Source organism: Amblyomma americanum, chromosome 7 (genome assembly GCF_052857255.1).
Source record: "Amblyomma americanum isolate KBUSLIRL-KWMA chromosome 7, ASM5285725v1, whole genome shotgun sequence".
NCBI classification, from domain to species: domain Eukaryota; kingdom Metazoa; phylum Arthropoda; class Arachnida; order Ixodida; family Ixodidae; genus Amblyomma; species Amblyomma americanum.
Window position 1 is genome coordinate 99,652,066 of NC_135503.1, and position 20,508 is coordinate 99,672,573.

At 44.5% G+C, this 20,508-nt stretch overlaps 1 protein-coding gene across 1 annotated transcript in view; it reads left to right on the forward strand.

Annotated features, from left to right (window-relative positions):
- The first annotated feature begins 17,613 nt into the window (after nucleotides 1-17,613).
- The window catches only part of LOC144097361 (glutamate receptor ionotropic, kainate 2-like), a 66,419-nt gene continuing 63,524 nt past the window's right edge, over nucleotides 17,614-20,508 (forward strand). Inside the window, exon 1 of the mRNA XM_077630100.1 lies at nucleotides 17,614-18,873. Coding sequence (XP_077486226.1) covers nucleotides 18,771-18,873 — 103 coding nt within the window. The 5' untranslated portion in view covers nucleotides 17,614-18,770. The remainder of the gene's footprint in view (nucleotides 18,874-20,508) is intronic.

A 20,508-nucleotide genomic window follows, 5' to 3' on the forward strand; every position in this document is an offset into this window, starting at 1 on the left:
GTTTAGTGTGGCAAAGCGCAAAGTTTTTCCTCTGAACGCCCGTTCTAATCCTACTGTGTTAATAAACCGCTAAGTATGCTGCGCAATAAACCAGGCAATATCTAAAGAGACACCGTCGTCTTTAGGTAGCCGTACAAATCTAGACCCGACGGAATTGAGATGAAGTTGTTTCTTCAATATTCTTTCTAAAATGTTTTTGTTTGACGCACTCTCCAAGAAAGAACGGTAGTTTTTATCTCCTGGCGTTACTGCCTATAAAACGAGAACCGCCAGCCCGCTCATAGAGGCTCTTTCCTTAGAACTAGCCTTGCACATCCTGTGCAGCCTATGTAAAGCGCGGAAAAGAAAAGCCCATCTTTAGAAGAGCGACTGATCGCCCTGCGTTCCAGTCTGAAGTACAAATAATGGAGGTCCCCACTGCTCGACAACAGCTACACTTTATTATGTCGCACTCCAAAAGTTTTCACTGTTGTCATGAAAGCTTGCCGTATAATTGAGCTGCCTAACCAACCTTTTTGAGGCTGCCTTTCAAGGAACGAAATAACGTCTTATTCCAATGGCTCAAATGAAGCATTTCCCCTTTGGTGTCCAGTTTCTGTTATGTATTCCTTTGGGATTATTGGTAATCCTTTTTTGGTACAAAAAGATAAATTCGCTCAAGGATTAAGCCTCTGCGTGAGCACACTGATCCCCATACGTCTATTATAAACGGTTAATTGCCATCAAGTAGTATCACTGCACTTAATCTTGCTTTTTATTTTGTTCACGTGGATTAAATTGCCAAAAACAATCGAAAAGCATTGAACACCACGAAAGAACTAAGTGCGTACATGTCACTTCGAGCATAGTTCAAAATGAATATGAAGAGAGGGTTTTTACACTTAAATATAAAAAATATGCTTCAGCAAGCAGGAGAGTGAACTGCCCACAGTTCTCCAATGTCGACATCTAAGTAGTTTCGGGAACGCAACAAGCGTCGAATCGACCTGCTTTCCAGAATATTTTCCCTACCCTGCCCCCCAAGAAATAAAGAAAAGATAAAAACTCAAGCTTAGTGTAGAAGCTGATAAAGGGCTCTAAATGCCAGTCATAGATGAGTAACGTCTAATTAGGGCTCCATTCCGAGCACAACTCCTCATCCTCATAAATCTTCACTCAGGTAAAAAAAAAAACAACAGCTCCCTGTCAAAAATGCATGTTTTGTCATAAGAACAGTTTTTACTCTACTTTACAATATATTTTTTGCAGTATTGCAGCTTTTCCAGTAGTACACTTTTCGGCAGTCTGCAGTTCTGCCGTACTTTTCTTTAGGAACTAGAGAATATTCTGTTGTTGCAACAGAAATTGGGAAAACGACGAAGTTGTTCTGTATCAGGACGCTGCCTTCACGTCTATAGAGTTTTTTGGTAATTGGTGCAATAATCAGGGAAGCGCCGCTCCCTTTTCGCCACGGCGATGAAACAGGAGGCTGCTGGGCCTGTATTGGAACCCGGTGGGTCGGCAGCAGCCGCCCAGAGGAAGCGCCTGCACCGCCAGAGTGACTCGAGCAGCCAGGGCACTGTTGTGTACTCGGTGCCAAGTGAAGACTCCTCGTCCTCGGCCGACGACGGTTTCATAATGGTTGTTGGCAAGAAGGCCAAGCGCAGACTGCGTAGACAAGCCGAATCGTCCTCATCGAGCACGCCAACGCTGTCCTCATCAAGCACGCCAACGATCATCGCGGCGCGAAGTTCCACTGCGCATACATACTTGTTTGTGCTGTTGAACCCAACGGACAACTGAACAGGCAAGCCATCTCTATTTATCTGGAGAGCCTCGTACCGGGAGGCATTAAAGATGTCAGAATAAACCCGTTCAAAAACGTCATTGCCATTGATGTGGTGGAGCGAACTGCACTAGAGAGTTTAACCGCGATCACCAAACTCGGCAACATCAGTGCACGCCCCATTATTCTCCAGGCACTACTGCTGGCGTAATCTACAACGTCGACATCGCCATCTATGACGCAGATTTGCCCATGTTGATCAAGCCGGCAACCAACGGCATTTCCACCATTCAAGTTCAGCGGTTAGGAAGACCTACATGCATCAAGCTGACCTTCAAGGGTGACTGCATACCATCGTAAGTGAAGGCTGGATACTGTCGTCATCCAGTTCGACCTTTGGTGCCTAAGCAACTTCAATGCAGGAAGTGCATGGGGATCGGCCACGTGAGCGGCGTCTGCATCAACTCCATCGTGTGCCCGCGATGCTCCGAGTCACACAGCGGTGACGTTTGCTGCGCGACTACCTTGAAGTGCGCCAACTGCCACGGCCCTCATGACTCTTCCTCGAAAGACTGCCCCCGTCTAAAGACCGAGCGACCGGTACTGAAGCAAATGGTGCGAGACCATTCTACGCACACAGAAGCCGCCGCAAAGGTGCGACGGTGTCGTTCGCGCCGCCGAAGGTCGTCAAAGAAAGCAGTCACATTTGAGAAGAATGCCCAAAACGCAACTGCAGCTTGTCCGCCTCCAGCAAAAACCGCACCAAATCAAGGGAGCCCGGCGCTTGGTGAGGCTGGACCTGCTGCCTCAGATGCTACTTGGCCACCACTGCCAAAGCCTTCTACGCCTACTGCGTCAGGGATGTTGGCGCACTCAGGGCAGTGTGCAGCGCCTACGACTGATCCAGCCAACAGGCACGATCAAGGCCATGGCCCAGAAATGCAAGTGATTGCAAGGCTAACGTCACTAATGAATGCCATGCGGGCTCTGCTTTCCAGCCTACGCACGCCAGCAGCAAATAGCGCACTTCAAGTGCTGGACGCGCTACATCCAGTTCTTACGGCTGTACAGTAGAAGGCATCATGGCTCCTTCAGACCTATCTTTTCAACCGAAGGTCAAGCAAGCATTCATTTTCCAATGGAATGCTCGTGGACTCCAGTCCCGGATTTCCGATTTACGGCACTACTTCTACGAGAATAACTTCCCCATTGTTGTGATTTTTGAACCAAAGATCCCGGCAATTTTGCGAATAGCCGGTTACGAGGCATTTGCATCACCCACGCGCAACAGATCCAGCAAAGGGATCGTCTTCATTCGAAGTGAACTTACATATGTGCAACATTCGGTTCTTCCGAATGAAGACAATCAGTACGTTTGTCTTACGGCATCTTTTTCTTCCTTTCTTCTTTCACTCCCTCCTTTCCCCTTCTCTTATGGCGCGGTTCAGGTGTCCAATGATATATGAGACAGATACTGCGCCATTTCCTTTCCCCAAAAAAACAATTATTATTATTATTATTATTATTATTCATATTATTATTATTATTATTATTATTATTATTATTTGCCTTACAGTGAAGAGCCGAGACCTGTTGTTTACGCTACTGGCAGTGCACTTAGCGCCATCAAGTCGTTTCGACGCCAGAAGGTTGAGTGGTTTGATGGCAGCTACACCTGCTCTGTGGGTCATTATGGGTGACTTCAATGCTTATCACACCATGTGGGGAGGCGTTAGGATGGACGTTAGGGGAAAACAGCTTGTGTCCTTCGCCTCTGACCATGACCTCGAGTGCCTTAATGAAGGAAGCCCGACCTATACTCGAGGGGTGACTTATAGCAGCTGCTTGGACTTGACTTTCGTTTCACAGTGCCTTAACAAGAGCGTCCGGTGGTTTTCGGATGTAGAAACCCATGGCAGCGACCATATCCCAACCTATCCGATTATTACCGGCCATTTCACATTTTCCCCAGCCACGTGTAGGCAGCGCATTGACTGGACAGTTTTTAAATTACTTATTGAGGCTGCTTGCACAGAGGGCTTCTCTACCTGTCTTGAACAAAAAATTAAGAAAGCCATGGAACACGCCACCTGCCCCTTTACCCTGTCGGTAACTAGACCAATTTTGACCTAGAATTGCAGCGACTGCGATCCCAACATCGCAGCGCAGAGCGCAGATACCGACGCTCAAAGTCGCGCCTAGACCTAAGAGTTGCTAGGCGCATCCAGAAGAAGATTCAGCGCAGAATTCAGGCACTGCAAACACAACGCTGGAGGACATTTTGCCAAACACTTGATACATGGAAGCCTTTGTCACGCGTTTGGAGTGTACTTCGGGGTCTTCGCACGTCCCCTCATCAGCACTACCCGTTCAAATTCGTCGCGCTCCACCAATGACGTAGTATGGTTGAGGTAGCTGAAGATTTCTGCGCAAGAATAACAGGCCCTCCGCATCCAGGCGCAACGCTGCACTGCAACAATGTTTCACCCTCACGGGATTCTCGGATGGATGTACTATTCTCCATGGAAGAACTTGATGCTGCGCTGGCTTGTTGTAGAAGGTCATCATGACCAGGGCCTGATGGTGTGACGTACTCCGCACTTGCGAACCTTCGCCAAGGAGCTCGACGGGCTCTTTTGGACACTTATAACAAGTCATGGACGGCTGGCATAGTTTCTCATGATTGGAAGACCAGTCGTCTGGTTCCACTTCTTAAACCAGGGAAATCACCGCTCGACCTTTCATCATACCGTCCAATTGCACTCGCCAGCTGCGTCGGCAAAGTCATGGAAAGAATGCTGCTCACACGCGTGGAATGATACTTGGAGCGATATCAGATTTATCCAAACTTATTGTCTGGGTTCCGACGGGGCCGCTCTTCTATCGACAACGTGGTTGACCTTGTAACGTCGGCGCAACACAGCAAAAGTTTGAAAAGATCGACCGTGGCATTGTTTTTGGATATCAAGGGCGCGTACGACAACGGAAAGCATCAGACCATTTTGGACGCAATGGAAGCTGCTGAGATCGGAGGCCGCACGTTCAGCTGGAAACGCAGCTATTTATCAGAGAGGTCGTTTTTTGTCCTGACTGCGGACGGACCAACGTCCTTACACCGAAATTAGCGTGGAGTGCCTCAGGGTGGAGTGCTGAGCCCAGTTCTCAACTTTGATCTCATCGTCCTGGTCGACGTATTACCACAATCTGCTCATATCTCTACTTATGCAAATGATATCTGTATTTTGGCATCACGGGTGACCCGTCCTCAAGTTCGCGCAAGACTTCATAAGGCGGCGTCGATATTGAAATCTTATCTTCGCTTGCAGGGCCTGAACATTTTGACCAAAAAGTGTTCACTTGTGGCGTTCGCACGCACAAAAATGTCACGTTACACCATTCGCATCAATGGCGAAGCCATTACCTATGAGAGAAGCCACAGATTCCTTGGTGTTGTCATCGACAGGAACCTCTCGTGGAGTCCACATATCTACGACGTGAGAAAGAGACTAATTGCGATTGTCCACGTCCTCTCCTTCCTCGGGGGAAAGTCCTGGGGCGCATCAGTGCGCTCGATGCAACAACTGTACCGTTCCCTAATTCTGGGCTACATGCGGTACAGTCTTACGATATTCGGTTCCATTAGGAAGACAAATACCAAGACTCTTCAAAGTTTGCAAGCGCAAGCTCTCCGTATCTGCCTTGGACTGCCTAAATGTGCATCAACAGCAGCAACTGTTCTTGTTGCCCGGGAACATCCTGTTACTACATACGTTGCTGTTGACACAATGAGAACACGTAATCGGTATCTCACACGGGTTCCCGGTCATCACGTCGCAACACTCCCAATAATTAGGCCGCGTACTGCATTCGCCAAAGTCATTGAAGCCCATCTCGCATATCTCCCATCGGAGTTCACCCCTTCATCAAGACCGTGCTCACCCTTATGGAGTCTTCATGAACCTTGGGTTCACCTCTATATTCATGGCATTACGAACAAAGCTGTTGTATCACTGCCCGCTCTCAAACAACTGACATTGAATCACCTGCATTCTTACCACAGTCACTGCCTACATGTTTACACAGATGGATGAGTTCGCTCGACCAGTTCTGCGGGGTCTGTGGTGATACCGGCCAGATCCGTCTTCATGAAAGTGAAGACGACCTATCCAACATCTTCAACTGGTGCGGAACTCGCAGCCTTACGGGCTGCGGTTCAATTCATCAGTCAAGAACCTCCACATGGCTGGACGGTTTTCACCGACTCTGAAGCAGCCCTTCAAGCCCTGCAAGCTGCGATACGCCGCGGGTCGCAGGAACAACTTGTTGCTGAGATCCGTCTACTGTACTATGGCACCGTATCCAAATGTCATGACATCATGTTTCAATGTCTGCCAGGACACTGTGGTATTAACGGTAATCACCAGGCCGATGCGGCTGCGCGTTCTGCTCACAACGACGGACTTCCTGTGAGAATCTCAATATCAAGACCTGACGCTGCGTGTGGGCTTCGGCCTTTGGCACTGGAGCTCATACTTTCAGCGTGGAACACGGGAGAGATTTGCAACCTCCGCACTAAGGCACCGGACCCTGGACTGCGCCTTCGTCTTCCACGTAACTTAGCACGTTGCAAAGCAACATTGTTATGCCGTTTATTGATCGGTGTTGCTTTTACTAACCACTATGTTTTCCGAATGGGGATGGCCGACAGCCCTGCCTGTGAAAGCTGTGGTTGTGAGGAGGCTATCGCTCATCTTTGTGAGTGCCCTGCATTTGCGAGTGCAAGACATACACTGTGTTTTGCCCTGGACCGCATCGATCCTCGCCCATTAACAGAGCAAAAGATCCTCGGTCCGTTGCCACAGCAGTCGACTGCCCTCAAGGCATACAAGGCACTCTTTGCCTACTTGAGAGCGACTGGATTGAGTGACAAATTGTGACAGCGTTGTGCGTGTGTGTGTGTTATGCCTTTTTCTCCTTCTCTCTTCCTCCTTTTAGTCCCCTAATCCCTCTTCCCTAGTGCAGGTTAGGCAACCGGAACCCCTTTCTGGTTAACATCCCTGCCTTTCCCTCCTCCTCTTTATCTATCTATCTATCTATCTATCTATCTATCTATCTATCTATCTATCTATCTATCTATCTATCTATCTATCTATCTATCTATCTATCTATCTATCTATCTATCTATCTATCTATCTATCTATCTATCTATCTATCTATCTATCTATCTATCTATCTATCTATCTATCTATCTATCTATCTATCTATCTATCTATCTATCTATCTATCTATCTATCTATCTATCTATCTATCTATCTATCTATCTATCTATCTATCTATCTATCTATCTATCTATCTATCTATCTATCTATCTATCTATCTATCTATCTATCTATCTATCTATCTATCTATCTATCTATCTATCTATCTATCTATCTATCTATCTATCTATCTATCTATCTATCTATCTATCTATCTATCTATCTATCTATCTATCTATCTATCTATCTATCTATCTATCTATCTATCTATCTATCTATCTATCTATCTATCTATCTATCTATCTATCTATCTATCTATCTATCTATCTATCTATCTATCTATCTATCTATCTATCTATCTATCTATCTATCTATCTATCTATCTATCTATCTATCTATCTATCTATCTATCTATCTATCTATCTATCTATCTATCTATCTATCTATCTATCTATCTATCTATCTATCTATCTATCTATCTATCTATCTATCTATCTATCTATCTATCTATCTATCTATCTATCTATCTATCTATCTATCTATCTATCTATCTATCTATCTATCTATCTATCTATCTATCTATCTATCTATCTATCTATCTATCTATCTATCTATCTATCTATCTATCTATCTATCTATCTATCTATCTATCTATCTATCTATCTATCTATCTATCTATCTATCTATCTATCTATCTATCTATCTATCTATCTATCTATCTATCTATCTATCTATCTATCTATCTATCTATCTATCTATCTATCTATCTATCTATCTATCTATCTATCTATCTATCTATCTATCTATCTATCTATCTATCTATCTATCTATCTATCTATCTATCTATCTATCTATCTATCTATCTATCTATCTATCTATCTATCTATCTATCTATCCATCTATCCATCTATCCATCTATCCATCCATCTATCCATCTATCCATCTATCCATCTATCCATCTACCTACCTACCTACCTACCTGCCTGCCTGCCGGCCTGCCGGCCTGCCGGCCTGCCGGCCTGCCGGCCTGCCGGCCTGCCTGCCTGCCTGCCTGCCTGCCTGCCTGCCTGCCTACCTACCTACCTACCTACCTACCTACCTACCTACCTACCGTCATCTAGGCATTAGGTTGCACCTTTACTACCAAAGTGAAAACAACAATAAGATGTTGTTACTTTTTTCTGCAAAAGGAAAACATTCCATGACCTGTATGGTGCCCGTGAGGGGCCTTTGCACTAAAAAAAGAAGCAAGATCGCGAACGGAGCAATAAAAACACTATGGGCCTCAAAAGCTAATTGCGTCCTAAGCGCATGTGTAACCTTTGGTACTTTGTTTTTTTTTTGTGAATGCCTACGGGCTTGTGTGTTCAACAATGATAAAGCATATCGATTCTTTTCGTAATACATAGGCAGTGGTTAGCCGCACTTTGGTCTGTTGCACGAAAAGTTTCAAATCTTGCGTCCGACTCCGCTGCACAGAAAGCAACGGAGACAGTCCACGGCTGCACCTCACGAAAAGAGGGTCATCTTGCCCGCTTGCCTGGCCGTGTCTGTAGGCTCGAGAATGCAACTGGGTGTTTCAGTGTTTAGACGCGCCTTTGATATTATCCAGTTGCGCCGAGTCGTTTTGGTACTGAACCTTTCCGCAGCCAGGATAAACAAACATTCCTAGAGAAGCAATCTAAGCAATGGGTAACGTAATTTGGGTTGGCAGTGTACACAAAGCTCGAACACATCCTGGTGAGAACTCCACTGCAGCTGAAGCTTTTCTGAACTTATCCCATTTTCAAAAAGCGCGGGTGGTTCAAGGCGGTTACCAGAAAAGCGGTATGGTTCCAGTGTTTCTTCACTCAATTAGTCCTATCACAAAGAACAGCTGTGACCGCCGTATTCCTTAGATGGTTCTGCGCACCATTTTCAAATACATAAAGCATACGCACCTGTAAACCCAAAAGCTTTGCTCACTAACAGCACTGTTAATTTTCTTGCAAAGATTCCACAGTGAAACCTTCTCCTTATAGTGATAATATCACTGATAATGAGCCACGAAGTGGGCAGATCTCCGTAGGATTACACGAGCATACTGCAAGTATCGGGTCTGGTTCAAGTGTCATGGTCAGCTGTGTCGTCTAGGAGGGCAGATATTTGTTCCTTTGAGAGTGATGAGATTTTTTGTGATACTTTGCTCGGCGTCGCTATCAACGAGGTGCGATACGTCACCGATGTTTGTGGGTTCCTGCTTTTGTCGGCCTACGCACTGACGTGTATAAATGTAGGTGTATAATTGGACATACAGAGCGCTGAAATAAAAATTATTTGATGTCAGCACTTGTGTCGTGCTTCTTTCTGTCCGTTTCTTTTCTGTGCGCGACGAGTAATTATACAGAAAATCTCTCTCTCTCTCTCTGCAAGTCAATTCAGGGAGAAAGTGCTCGTTATGATATCATTCTGGCGAAATCCGAGAGCACAAGCATCAGCTCGCAGAGATTTACCGGCATTTCGTCTGTGCCAGTAGTCTCTTCCTGATCAGTTGCAAGACTACCCGATAGACCACGCATACGAGAGGGCATTTCACTTTTGTTATTTTTGCCTAGGGTTGTGTGCTGTTGCGTACGGCAGTGTGTGCTTGTGAGCGAGGGGACAATGGGCACATCGCTCACGTCGTCTCCCGAACCGAACGTCCCGACGGGAGCACGCTTTCCTCCTTTCCACCTGGGTGGAGCATCTTCCCTCTCTGTGGGTCAGTGGTTGCGGCACTCGGCTACTGACGCGAAAGACGCGCATTAGATTCCTGTTGTGGCTGTCCGATTCCTATGGAGACAAAATTTTTGAGGCCCGTGTACTGTGTGATCTCACTGCACGTTAAAGAACCCCAGGTGGTCGAAATTTCCGGAGCCCTTCACTACAGCTTTCCTTATAGCCTGAGTCGCCTAGGGGCGTTAAACCCCCATAAACCATAAATCATCTTCCCTCTCCCCCTTTTCCTGTCTACGCCGCCACCCATGTCTAAAGAAGAGATAATTTTGGAGCCGTTCCGCCGATCATTCGCAAACCTTGTGCCACTAAGTCGAGCGCGAATTAATAGTTTTGTTGTCCGCAAACGTATTCTTTGAAGTCAACCGCGGACGTAACACATTCTCTGATCCACTTCGGGAGGGTGTGGGGGGGGGGGGGGGGGGGGGGGGCGGATCATCAAATGAGCGGTACCCATCTCAATACCACGTACTTCAAGCACTTTATTAGTGGAAGATTGTCATCTTATTTTGCCCTATACTTTATCAATCTGCAAGGAAAGCAGTATATATCTAAGTCATGTTAAAGGAATGGTTTTAGCTATAAATAATTTACCACGTAATATCGATATACCACAAGTAACAGCGTCCTTACCGGTATAGCTGAGGCTGCCTCGCGCGCAATGAGCACACAGTTAGTCAAGGAGAAAAAGAAAACTGCTCTCTATATTTCCAGTAAAGAGTGCGCAAAAGTAAAATATCAGTACTAAGACTATGCGAACTATGGTTTGCTTTGGCTTAGTTTTGTGCGTGTGTTTTCGCGCGCTGTTTACATGTGTTCGGATGACAGGTGTCATATCAACAAACCAAAGATTTCACAGGCGCAGAGCATTAGTTCGCCAAAATGCCACCTCATGCTGACGGGAAATCCATTGGCAGAACGGTACGCGCTCCAGGTCACCGTAAAACGTAATCATACACGTAAAATCCGTCAAATTGGCTGAGTTGCTTTGGCGTACGCATACTAAGCTGAGTCGGAAATGAAACATTTAGCCAGTGAGCTCAGTAGGCGCATGCCGGAATCGCTGAGCTCGCGGGTTCAAGATTCCATTACTGCAGCGGAGGCTGCAGTTCAAAGGCGTAGAAATGCAAAAAAAAAAGCGGCGAAGGCTCGTTCAGACGCGCGATGTCAAGAGTTCATTACGGCAGACGTTAAGTTTGTGCCCTCTTTTGCAGTCATCTCTAGGGCTGCATTTTTTATTTATGGCGTAAAAGTTAATAGGCAAGTTGTCGACTGATAATTCACGTCAAGAAAGAAAAGCGGATCTACAACGTTGCCACATTTTAGTGTTGATCAAAGATGAATAAACTTTGGGCCAACAATATTAGCACTACGAGTTATTGTTCAATTACCTCTCTTCATACCACGTCCTAGCATTGTTGAGTTGCTCGGTTCGTACAGCGACAGCTCTGGTGAGGCGGTTGTCCGGTTTGGAACCCCGGATCACGAAGAAATTTTCTTCAACTATGGCATTTCTGTGAAAGCCGCATAGCTTTACTTTGTAACCGTATGGCTGCGCTTGAGTTGATGAGAATCAGTAGTCATTCCTTTGTTAATGAAAAAACCCATGTATCAAATGAATTCCGAATCACGCCCGACATCTACGCTTAAATGTGCCCAAGGAGTATACAGCTTCTTAAAGCCCCAGTAAAGACTTTAGGACGCAGACGAACCCCTAGAGTCAAGATGATTTCGCCTCGGTAGACAACAACCAAGGTGTCAATATAAAAAAAATGGATAGATATAACCATAGTTGGGCTATCGATAAAGAGACAAATATTTATGCGCTTTCCTGTAATAGGCGAGCTGAAGCGTCATTAGTTTCGGGCGCGAACGTGTCAGAGTGCCTGGACATCTGAACATCAATAGAAGAGATTCCAGAGCAGCAGCTATAACATTGTTTCGCGCCTGTTTGCAATGTCGTCTGTGTTTGTCGGTTTTGCCACACCTTTCTTCGTGCTAGTCCTCTTTGGAGTGCCTTCCGCCTTCACTGTTTCAGCCATAAATTACTTTCGGTTGTCTGAACCAGGACGGTCTCGGACTTGCTTTTGTCAGGTCAAGATGGAGCGAAAAAGAAGGAACGCCAAAAGTGACGAAGGAAGACCACTGTGGAGAATGAGCAGGCCGCTTACGGGTGCTTCACTGAAGAGCTCTGTTGGCACTGAAGTGGACGTAAGATAATAAAAAGAAAAGTTAAGCAGTTCACGTCCCCGCCAGCTTCTGGGTGGGTTTCCATCGACTTTGTTACTGTCTTCTTTGCCAGTGAGAAAAACGTTCTTTGTGCGTTTCAGCGTGTTCTGGTGCTGCATCCCATACCCAACATCACATGCGAACTGACGGTATTGAAGAGCAAAGTAAAAAGCAGGAAACATATTATTCCGGTCAAGTCAAGTCAAGTTTATTGAACAACAATAATACAAGCAAAATTATTGTTTGAAGTTAGTATTCTAGGATGTCCCATCGTTGAAAAACCTCAGGAGTACCTCCTAACACAAAATAGATAGTTTCAACAAATACTAAGACAGTGGTTACAAGTTACAAACAACGATAAAAGACAAACATAAGATCTTGTACGTACAAACGAAAGCAAGGAGCATTAAACAAACAAAGGGGATCAAGAAACAGAAAAAAATACATCAGGGTGCACAGAGTTAGTCCATAATTTGCAATTTTAAAAAGCTTTTAATACGATGCAAAAAATAAATCTTGAGTGATGATTTACTTCTTGTGGTAGAGCGTTCCATATTGTTATACCAGCAAATATTGCGGAGAATTTTTCACGATTACTTCGAACTTTCGGAAGGAGATGGTTAAGACACTCATAATACGTAGTTTCATTAACATTGTAAAAAATAGTTGTTGGGGAAGGCTTCAAATTCTATCTCAAGATGAAAAATTCGATAAACAAAAACTGGTAATTTTAAGTTATGCAATTATATATATATATATATATATATATATATATATATATATATATATATATATATATATATATATATATATATATTATATATATATATATATATATATATATATATATATATATATATATATATATGGGTAGCCGAACACCCAAGACTTGCGGTTTTCTTTCACTGAGTTCTCTGAGCGCTGGTATGTTATATATATATATATATATATATATATATATATAACATACCAGCGCTCAGAGAACTCAGTGAAAGAAAAGCGCAAGTCTTGGGTGTTCGGCTACCCATCCAAAGGTGAGGAATCCGATACCTCATAAGGCCCAATCTCATAAGGACCACTCAGGGCGTCGGGTTTCACGGGCTATAAAAGGAAACTTCATTACAAAGATAACCAAATACCGCGGTTTTACAATGCCGTGTAACTCCGCGCTGCCATACAACGCCACCTAAATACTGTTAGTTTCTGCAAAGCAAGAAATTTGAAGTACACGAAATGAATCGTGCACACTGTGCCCCAGTTTCGATACATCCATCTAGCACAGAATATGTGCGTACCTGTCATTTTCCGTGACCGTTGTATACTTAGCCCACGCTGATAATTTGTTACACCTTTCACCAAAGCCAGTGCAAAGATCGATATCGCCATAACAAACTTTTTGCGGTATCCCACAAGGCTATTTTTTTCTCTTAGCTCTGCGTCATGTAGTTCAGATTCCCAAATGTGGCCATCGTTAAGTAATTAGCACCGAGTGCTCCGCTTCTGGGCTGGTTTAGCAACAGATTATAGTCTAATCTAGCGAAAGTGCTCTTTAATGCGTTGAGCCAACCGAGCACTAGTTTGGAATTAATACCAGGTAGCTTAGAACGTTAAAGAAAATTTATTCTTTAGCCCTGAAAACCGTCTCTACCTAAGTTTGAACCATAAAAGTTGCCTGTTAGTTTTCTAGCACGCGTGGGTTAGAGAAAAATGTGCTTCCAGGAAGAAAATACCCCAAAGAAATATTTTCCTCTTTTTGTCTTGGTGCGAAACAGACACTTTTTAATGCATGCTGGGGAAGCTGGTCGCGGAAATGCAAGCGCAAAATATAAACAAGGACTTATTTTGGGAGACCATTAGTCTCTTTTGTGACCAGGCAAGCCATCGCTTTCTTGATCTACTTTAAATGAGGTTTTCGCTTAGTGCCAACGCTGCAACTTTTGGTGTAATTCTGGTCAATGGGTATTTGCGTATTTTGTTTAAGCTAAATCTAAACTTGATGAATGAGCTTTAAGAGCCAGAGAGTGGGGAGCGTTCCTTGTTGATGAAAGCGCTCTGTGTGATGCTTTTGCTGAGCGCAGGCTCTCCGCTTAAAGCACAATAGTGATGATCGACTCAAGGACCAATGCCTGCCTGGACTCGCATCGTCGTTTCAGCACTGAGACCTACACTATAGATTTAAACTACACGGTACAACGCGGGTTCTTTCCATTGACTTAGATGTAAAATCGTTTTATATTCTCACATTCTATTGGACTCGAAATAGTAGGCACATGATTGCACGGTAATGCAGGTCTACGTTGCGATGATCAAAAAACTTTCACCGCATAGTTACAGAACTTCCGTCGACATCAATACTTTCGCGCTTTCTCAGAAATGGTCTCGAGCCCAGAAAAAGAAAAAGATATTGGAAAGTGGACACGAGCTCTGAAATGTCGTAGCAGAATGATAAATGAATGGGTCATCGAGTTGTGACTGCAGCAGCTTTCGAGTCGCCGTCGCAACGATTGATCGTTCATTCCGAACCGTTTAATATGTCAATGTGATAAAGGGAAGGCCTCCCGCCAACTTGTTTGGTTTTCTTTTTTAAAAGTTATTTCAGTACCCTGACTGAGTGGTAAGAATGCGAATCACGACACCTAGGTGCAGGAGAAAGTCGGTCTTACTGGCAACGATCCAGTAAGTTTCTTTAAACATGATTTTAAGGGCAAAAATAACAAAGTGATCGGCAGTAATAGTGTAAGCGAAACAAACAGAATTATTTGTGCTATTGATAAAACATAAATTTCTTATTTTTATATACTTCTGTGCAGGAAAACAGCTCCTTTATCACTCTCTTGAAGTGTCCACGCGTTAGCCGACAATTTCGTTATATTATTTCCCGTTCGCAAACGAGCAAAGACGCTTTAAATACCAAAAAATTGCATATAAAAACACGTTGGTCAAACTAAACCTTCTCGCAATATACAAAAGCAAGGAAGTGCTGTGTGGGCATTTGTAGATTCGCGCTGAAATTTTCCCGTGCCATTTTTTGACGAACCGTATACCAGCATGAATACAAGCGCTCCATGAATATGCAAGCAGTATAAAAGAATGACAGGGCACTGCTCTCAGTTCTTGTGTTGTGGACGGCAACTCGTCATTAGCGTCGATTTGTCATATGCACTAATTTATTTAGGTTATGTGAATAGTAGCATTGCGTTAGAGCCTCAAATTTTTTAAGAAATACCCTGGAGACTGGGATTTTCTGGCAATTCTAACGTACTTCTAGTACATGAGTTTCAAAGAAGGGGACACTCACATGGGCGGCTTCACTTTTTTTCTCTGTAGTATATCTTGTAAAAGTACTGCTCAGCGCAGCGCTGACAAGTGTGAAAACGCACCAGGTTACGCAAAATCCGCACTGTCCTGGGTGATGTTTTCGCCTCTAAGTACGAAAAAAAGCAGGGAAGTAAGTAGCAGAGTGAAGAACACATTTATTTCTTTAATACATACTATTAGCAGGCCTCACTTAGAGGCCATAACAAGATCGTGTTCACATGGGATTGAAACAGCACAGAAAAATTAAACAGCAGAGAAGAAGCACGCTTAGTCGTAAGGTATTACCAAAGTGTCTCGGCAAGTGGGAAAAAATGCTTCAGGTGACATCCGGTTTGCTATTTCAGAAGGCAAACAACTTAACTCTCGAATCACATGCGGGAAAAAAAAAGTGAAATGTGTCACCTAGGAATCTGTGTTTGGTTAGATGTTTTGTGTTTCGTCCATGTGATGGTCGATTTTCGGCTAGACCAGGTATCTAGTTATATCAATTTTTCTGCTTTCATCGAAGAGCAGGAAAAGAAGCATAAGTCGAAGCAATCTGGTTCGGGCGTGGATTGTCGAAGGTAAACCCAGCGTGCATCGCAGGTAGGCAGGTTTTTGGAGAAACAGTGTGGGTGATTTATGGCACCTATATTTCTTTAAGATAAACATGACAGCTTTCTGCTGGACACTTTGTAATCTATTGATGTATTTTTGGTGTGGCACATCCAGCTAATTATACTTTTTTCTAATACAGAACAGGCAAGCTAAGTTACGCTAGCAGTTTTGTTTCTCGTGAAGCAATTCGAAACGAACTTCTTACCGTGCCATACACAACAATTATGGACATCAGAATTTTTCAGCTAGAGAGAGTTCATGAGCGAAATTTTTGACATGTTCTAAGATTTCACCACAACAATCACTATACCCGCATATCTCCCGTCTGCAGGTTTGAATTCTTTTGTTCTGAACGCTTTTGCTACCGTCCAAAGTATTGCTCACTGATTTTCTAAGGCAGTCTTAACAGCTCGATACGAGCGATGGAAATATCATAAAAGAAAAATTTTGCTGCATATAGTAAGGATCGACGATTACATTTAATATTTTTTTGCAGATTCCTTACAGTTCTCAATATTAAAAAAGTGTCCAAGAATGTTGGACATGATAGAACTTAATGTCGTTTTGTGGTAATGTGTTAGGTGTTTGTTTACTTAAGACCGAGGCGATGATCACACCAATGCACTCAAACTGTTCTACTTTCGTGCCCTTTTTTTCCATTTGATAAGGGAAGCTTCTGAATTTTTCTTTCAAGCGGCAGTCATGCAGATAATTTTTTCCAGGTTCAGAGCGATCTCCCGTTTGTCACACCATTTTGACATGCACTGCAGCGAGTTACCTAATGCCCTTTCGTAGGCAGGGCTATTAATTTCTTTGCAGATAACACAGTTATCCGCGAAAATGAATACTGCTGCGTCAATTCTCTGTTCATGATCATTAATAACAAGAATGAAAAGAACTAGCGTTGACGCCGGGCCCTTCAGCGCCCCAGGTAACACTTCCGTCAAATCTGAATGGCTGTTTGCAAACCGTACATACTGACGTCGACCATTTAGATAGGCTTAAAACCAATTGATGACTGTCCCGCTATCAAGAAAGCCCACTAACATATAGCATACAGCGGCTAAGCAAGTTTTAGAGAGGACGACTCGTTTGCCTTCATGTGCTCAGCGACTTAGCCAGGGTAAATGACGTCCATTCAAATTTATCAGCGGTTTTTAACCTTAGTGCTATTTAAATTACCACAATGCTTCTGCGGTTCATGCTAGTGGCATTGCTGAGAAAAGATAACTTTAATGGTCTGGAATTTCACCTCCAATTAAAACAATACTTCATGCAATGAACATCTCTAAAATTACCACAACTGAAATTTAAACGCCCTCTCTGCATAAGGCAGCTTCTGTTAAGGCAAGTGTAAAAGAGCCCGTCGAGGTCACTTCAAAAGCCGTCAAAATTCTAGGATATGGTCTCCAAAGGCGCGGAGGCGCTCACAGATGGCGCCACGCGAATCGGCCAAGATCCCTCGGACTGCTACTCGCATACGGGCCGATGCACTGTGGTGCGCTGCCCTTCCTCTCACACCAGATATTTTCCCTTCCCTCTACTCCGCGCCTTCTCATCAAACCACGCCCACGGAGCAGCGTTTTCGGGATCTGGTCTGCATCTCTTTCCCCACGTTTTCCCTCATCCCGCGCTGCTCGCAAGCAGGGTGCGCTCGCCCGCGCTGCGACTCCCGCAATCAGCCCGGGACTCAGTCGACGCGGGACGCGCCGCGCGAGATGTCCACGAGGTCGTGCGCGCTCTCAAGAAGTGGCCTCACGGGAGTGCGTTTGCACAGCCGGGAAAAAAAACCGGCAGGTGTTAATAAGCGTCGCTAAACAGATATCATCGAAAGTCTTGTGCTCATTTTTTTTTGCCAATTTAACATTACATTTCAGCACTGATTTTTTAGTGAACATGAGGATTTGACCCGACGGTTCTGCTTCCGCTATGTGCAGCGATTTGCTACACGTTCCATTGGAGCCATCCGGCTAGATACGGAGAAGCCTGGTTGAAGACGACCTTCTGACGCTTGTGTTCGTGCATGTTGTGATGTGGTGTTAGTAGTATAGCGCTTATCTGCCTCTGGTGTACTTTTTCCAGCAAGGCCAGTGCCTGACATCTGCATGAAGGGCTAAGGCTGTGATGTGGAAGTGCGTGGTCGGGACGCCGGTAGACAGGCGCCCATGTTTCAATGCACACTACTTCGCACAAGGATGTGGCGTGGCACTGTCACATAAAACAATATATGCGCTGTTCAGGTGGGCGTCTTCACTGCTACGATCCATGTAGGAAGTTGTTTCGCTTATGAAAAACAATCCCAGTTAATATAAAGTGTGCGACATCTCCTAGCTTCGGTTCGATCAAGGTAAGGTCAGCGGTATTTTGTAACTGCCAGCTAGCTCGTCACTTAGCAATGTTTTAGTACAGCTAAACCAATAGTTCTCTAAATAGCAGCCATACACACATGTCTTTCTAAAAAAAAAAAGAAGAGAATGGTTGCCGTGATGTTATTGTTCCCTTCGTGGATATAAAACTGAGGGGTGAGTTTGAGAGTAGTCACTTAAATGTTTTTATATTTGCGCACGCGGCTCATTAGGCGTCGCTCAGAAAACTGATGTTTCGAAGTCGCGTTTGACATGCCTATATAATAGATCAGATATTACCGCTGTAACCGTGCAGGCTCAAAACTGTCTATATTAGTCGCAGACGCTCGCGAAAGCGGGTCGCGTATTTCCGCGCTAGGCCCGTGTGTTTGGATTATTGCTGCCAGCTGTGATTCCAGCAAACAGCGCACAGCCCCGCTGGTCCCTCTTCGCTAACGTAACCCCGTCCCGGACAAACTGGCCAGCTCAGCTGCAGCAGGAACAATGCTGCCCGGTATCCGTCTTATGCTGTTTGCCGCAGTCGTCGTAGCCCTACAAGCAACGGAACGAGGCTTTGTGGGAGGCCTTCCGGACGTCATTCGCATCGGTGAGTGGGCTTTTGGAGTGCTATAATAACCGAGTTTGTTGCCTGGATAAAATGCTTAGATAACTTTGAAGTGTCAGTTGTGGTATTCTCGATTTATTTTTGCAGTGAAATTGCATGTTCTTTATTTAGTGAGCCTTTTACGAGCAAAAAGATGGAGAAAAGGATTGTTCCCTGAAGCTTATAAGGCTCTAGAGCCCTCCAGAGAAAAACGGTTCTCAAGCAAATATGAGACATGAAGCAGAAGTATGGAATTACCGAAAAATAAGAAGCAGTAGAAGGAACACAGTACTGTACAGAACAAGCAAACACAAGGCATATTATCTAAGGACAACTTTCATCAAAAGCACCTGCGCAGGTGTAGTTTTTACGGTGAACGTCCGATCATACGACCACGCCACGGACCCACAATTTTGGTTTCGATACATATAATAGAAATATAGGTTTCTATTGTTAGTTGACAAAAGTCCCGCACCTCGAGCGGCCTCAGTCTGCTTGGCTTCTATCCCGTGAGACCAAAGCGAAAAAAATCAATATCATAGGAACGCCTCCTAGGAAGCTCATACTGGTAATGTGCTTGTGCGGCTCTTTTCTGTGCGTAGTAAGGCATCACAACTGCAATATCGCTACACATCACGTATATGTGTCAGGAGCGCGAACACAAAACAGGAAGAAGAAGATAGGACAGAGCTCTTCTTCTTCCTTTTTTGTGTTCGCGCAGCTGATGCGTATCGATCGCAGCCAACTAGCCCTGCAGATGGTGTTATACATCACGTATGTCGGTAAGATGCCTCTTTCTTTTCCTCTTAGCGTAAGTCTGCAGCACCTTATCTTTGTAAAATCCGAGCAAAACTTCCGCATGTCAGCGTATACTAAGTACATTTCTCATACTTAGATGTTCCAATCAATACACGTGCGCTACACAATTTCTCAGTCGCAGGTGGGGCATTTCTTCACGGGTTTCCACAAGAAAAATGCAAACAATGTCTTATAGTGCGCATTTGTATAAACACATAAGCTGAAAATCGGGCATATTAATGATCATCACAGATAATCTCGTGGTAAATCAGAAAAAATTAGGAGCAATTTGGATGCTGATGACAAATCATCGAGCTTAGAAGGCTGCTTAGGGCGCCCTATTGTTAAAAACTTCTTTGAAATTCCGGTTTTGTCAGAGCAGGTGAGATTTCTTTCATTCTCAATGGCACTTGGCTGCAGAGGTGGTGGATTCATTATTTTTAATTCAGTTCTTTGTAAAGTACGTTGAGTCTGACGAGGATATACATATGGCTCGCTTATTCCAAATGCTGATGTGCTTGAAACCGATTCTGCAGAGCCGTAACCGAGCCATATGTATACCCTCTTGAAACCGATTCTGCAGAGCCGTAACGCCCCGCCGCGGTGGCTCAGTGGTTAGGGCCCTCGACTACTGATCCGGAGTTCCCGGGTTCGAACCCGACCGCAGCAGCTGCGTTTTTATGGAGGAAAAACGGTAAGGCGCCCGTGTGCTGTGCGATGTCAGTGCACGTTAAAGATCCCCAGATGGTCGAAATTATTCCGGAGCCCTCCACTACGGCACCTCTCTCTTCCTTTCTTCTTTCACTCTCTCCTTTATCCCTTCCCTTACGGCGCGGTTCA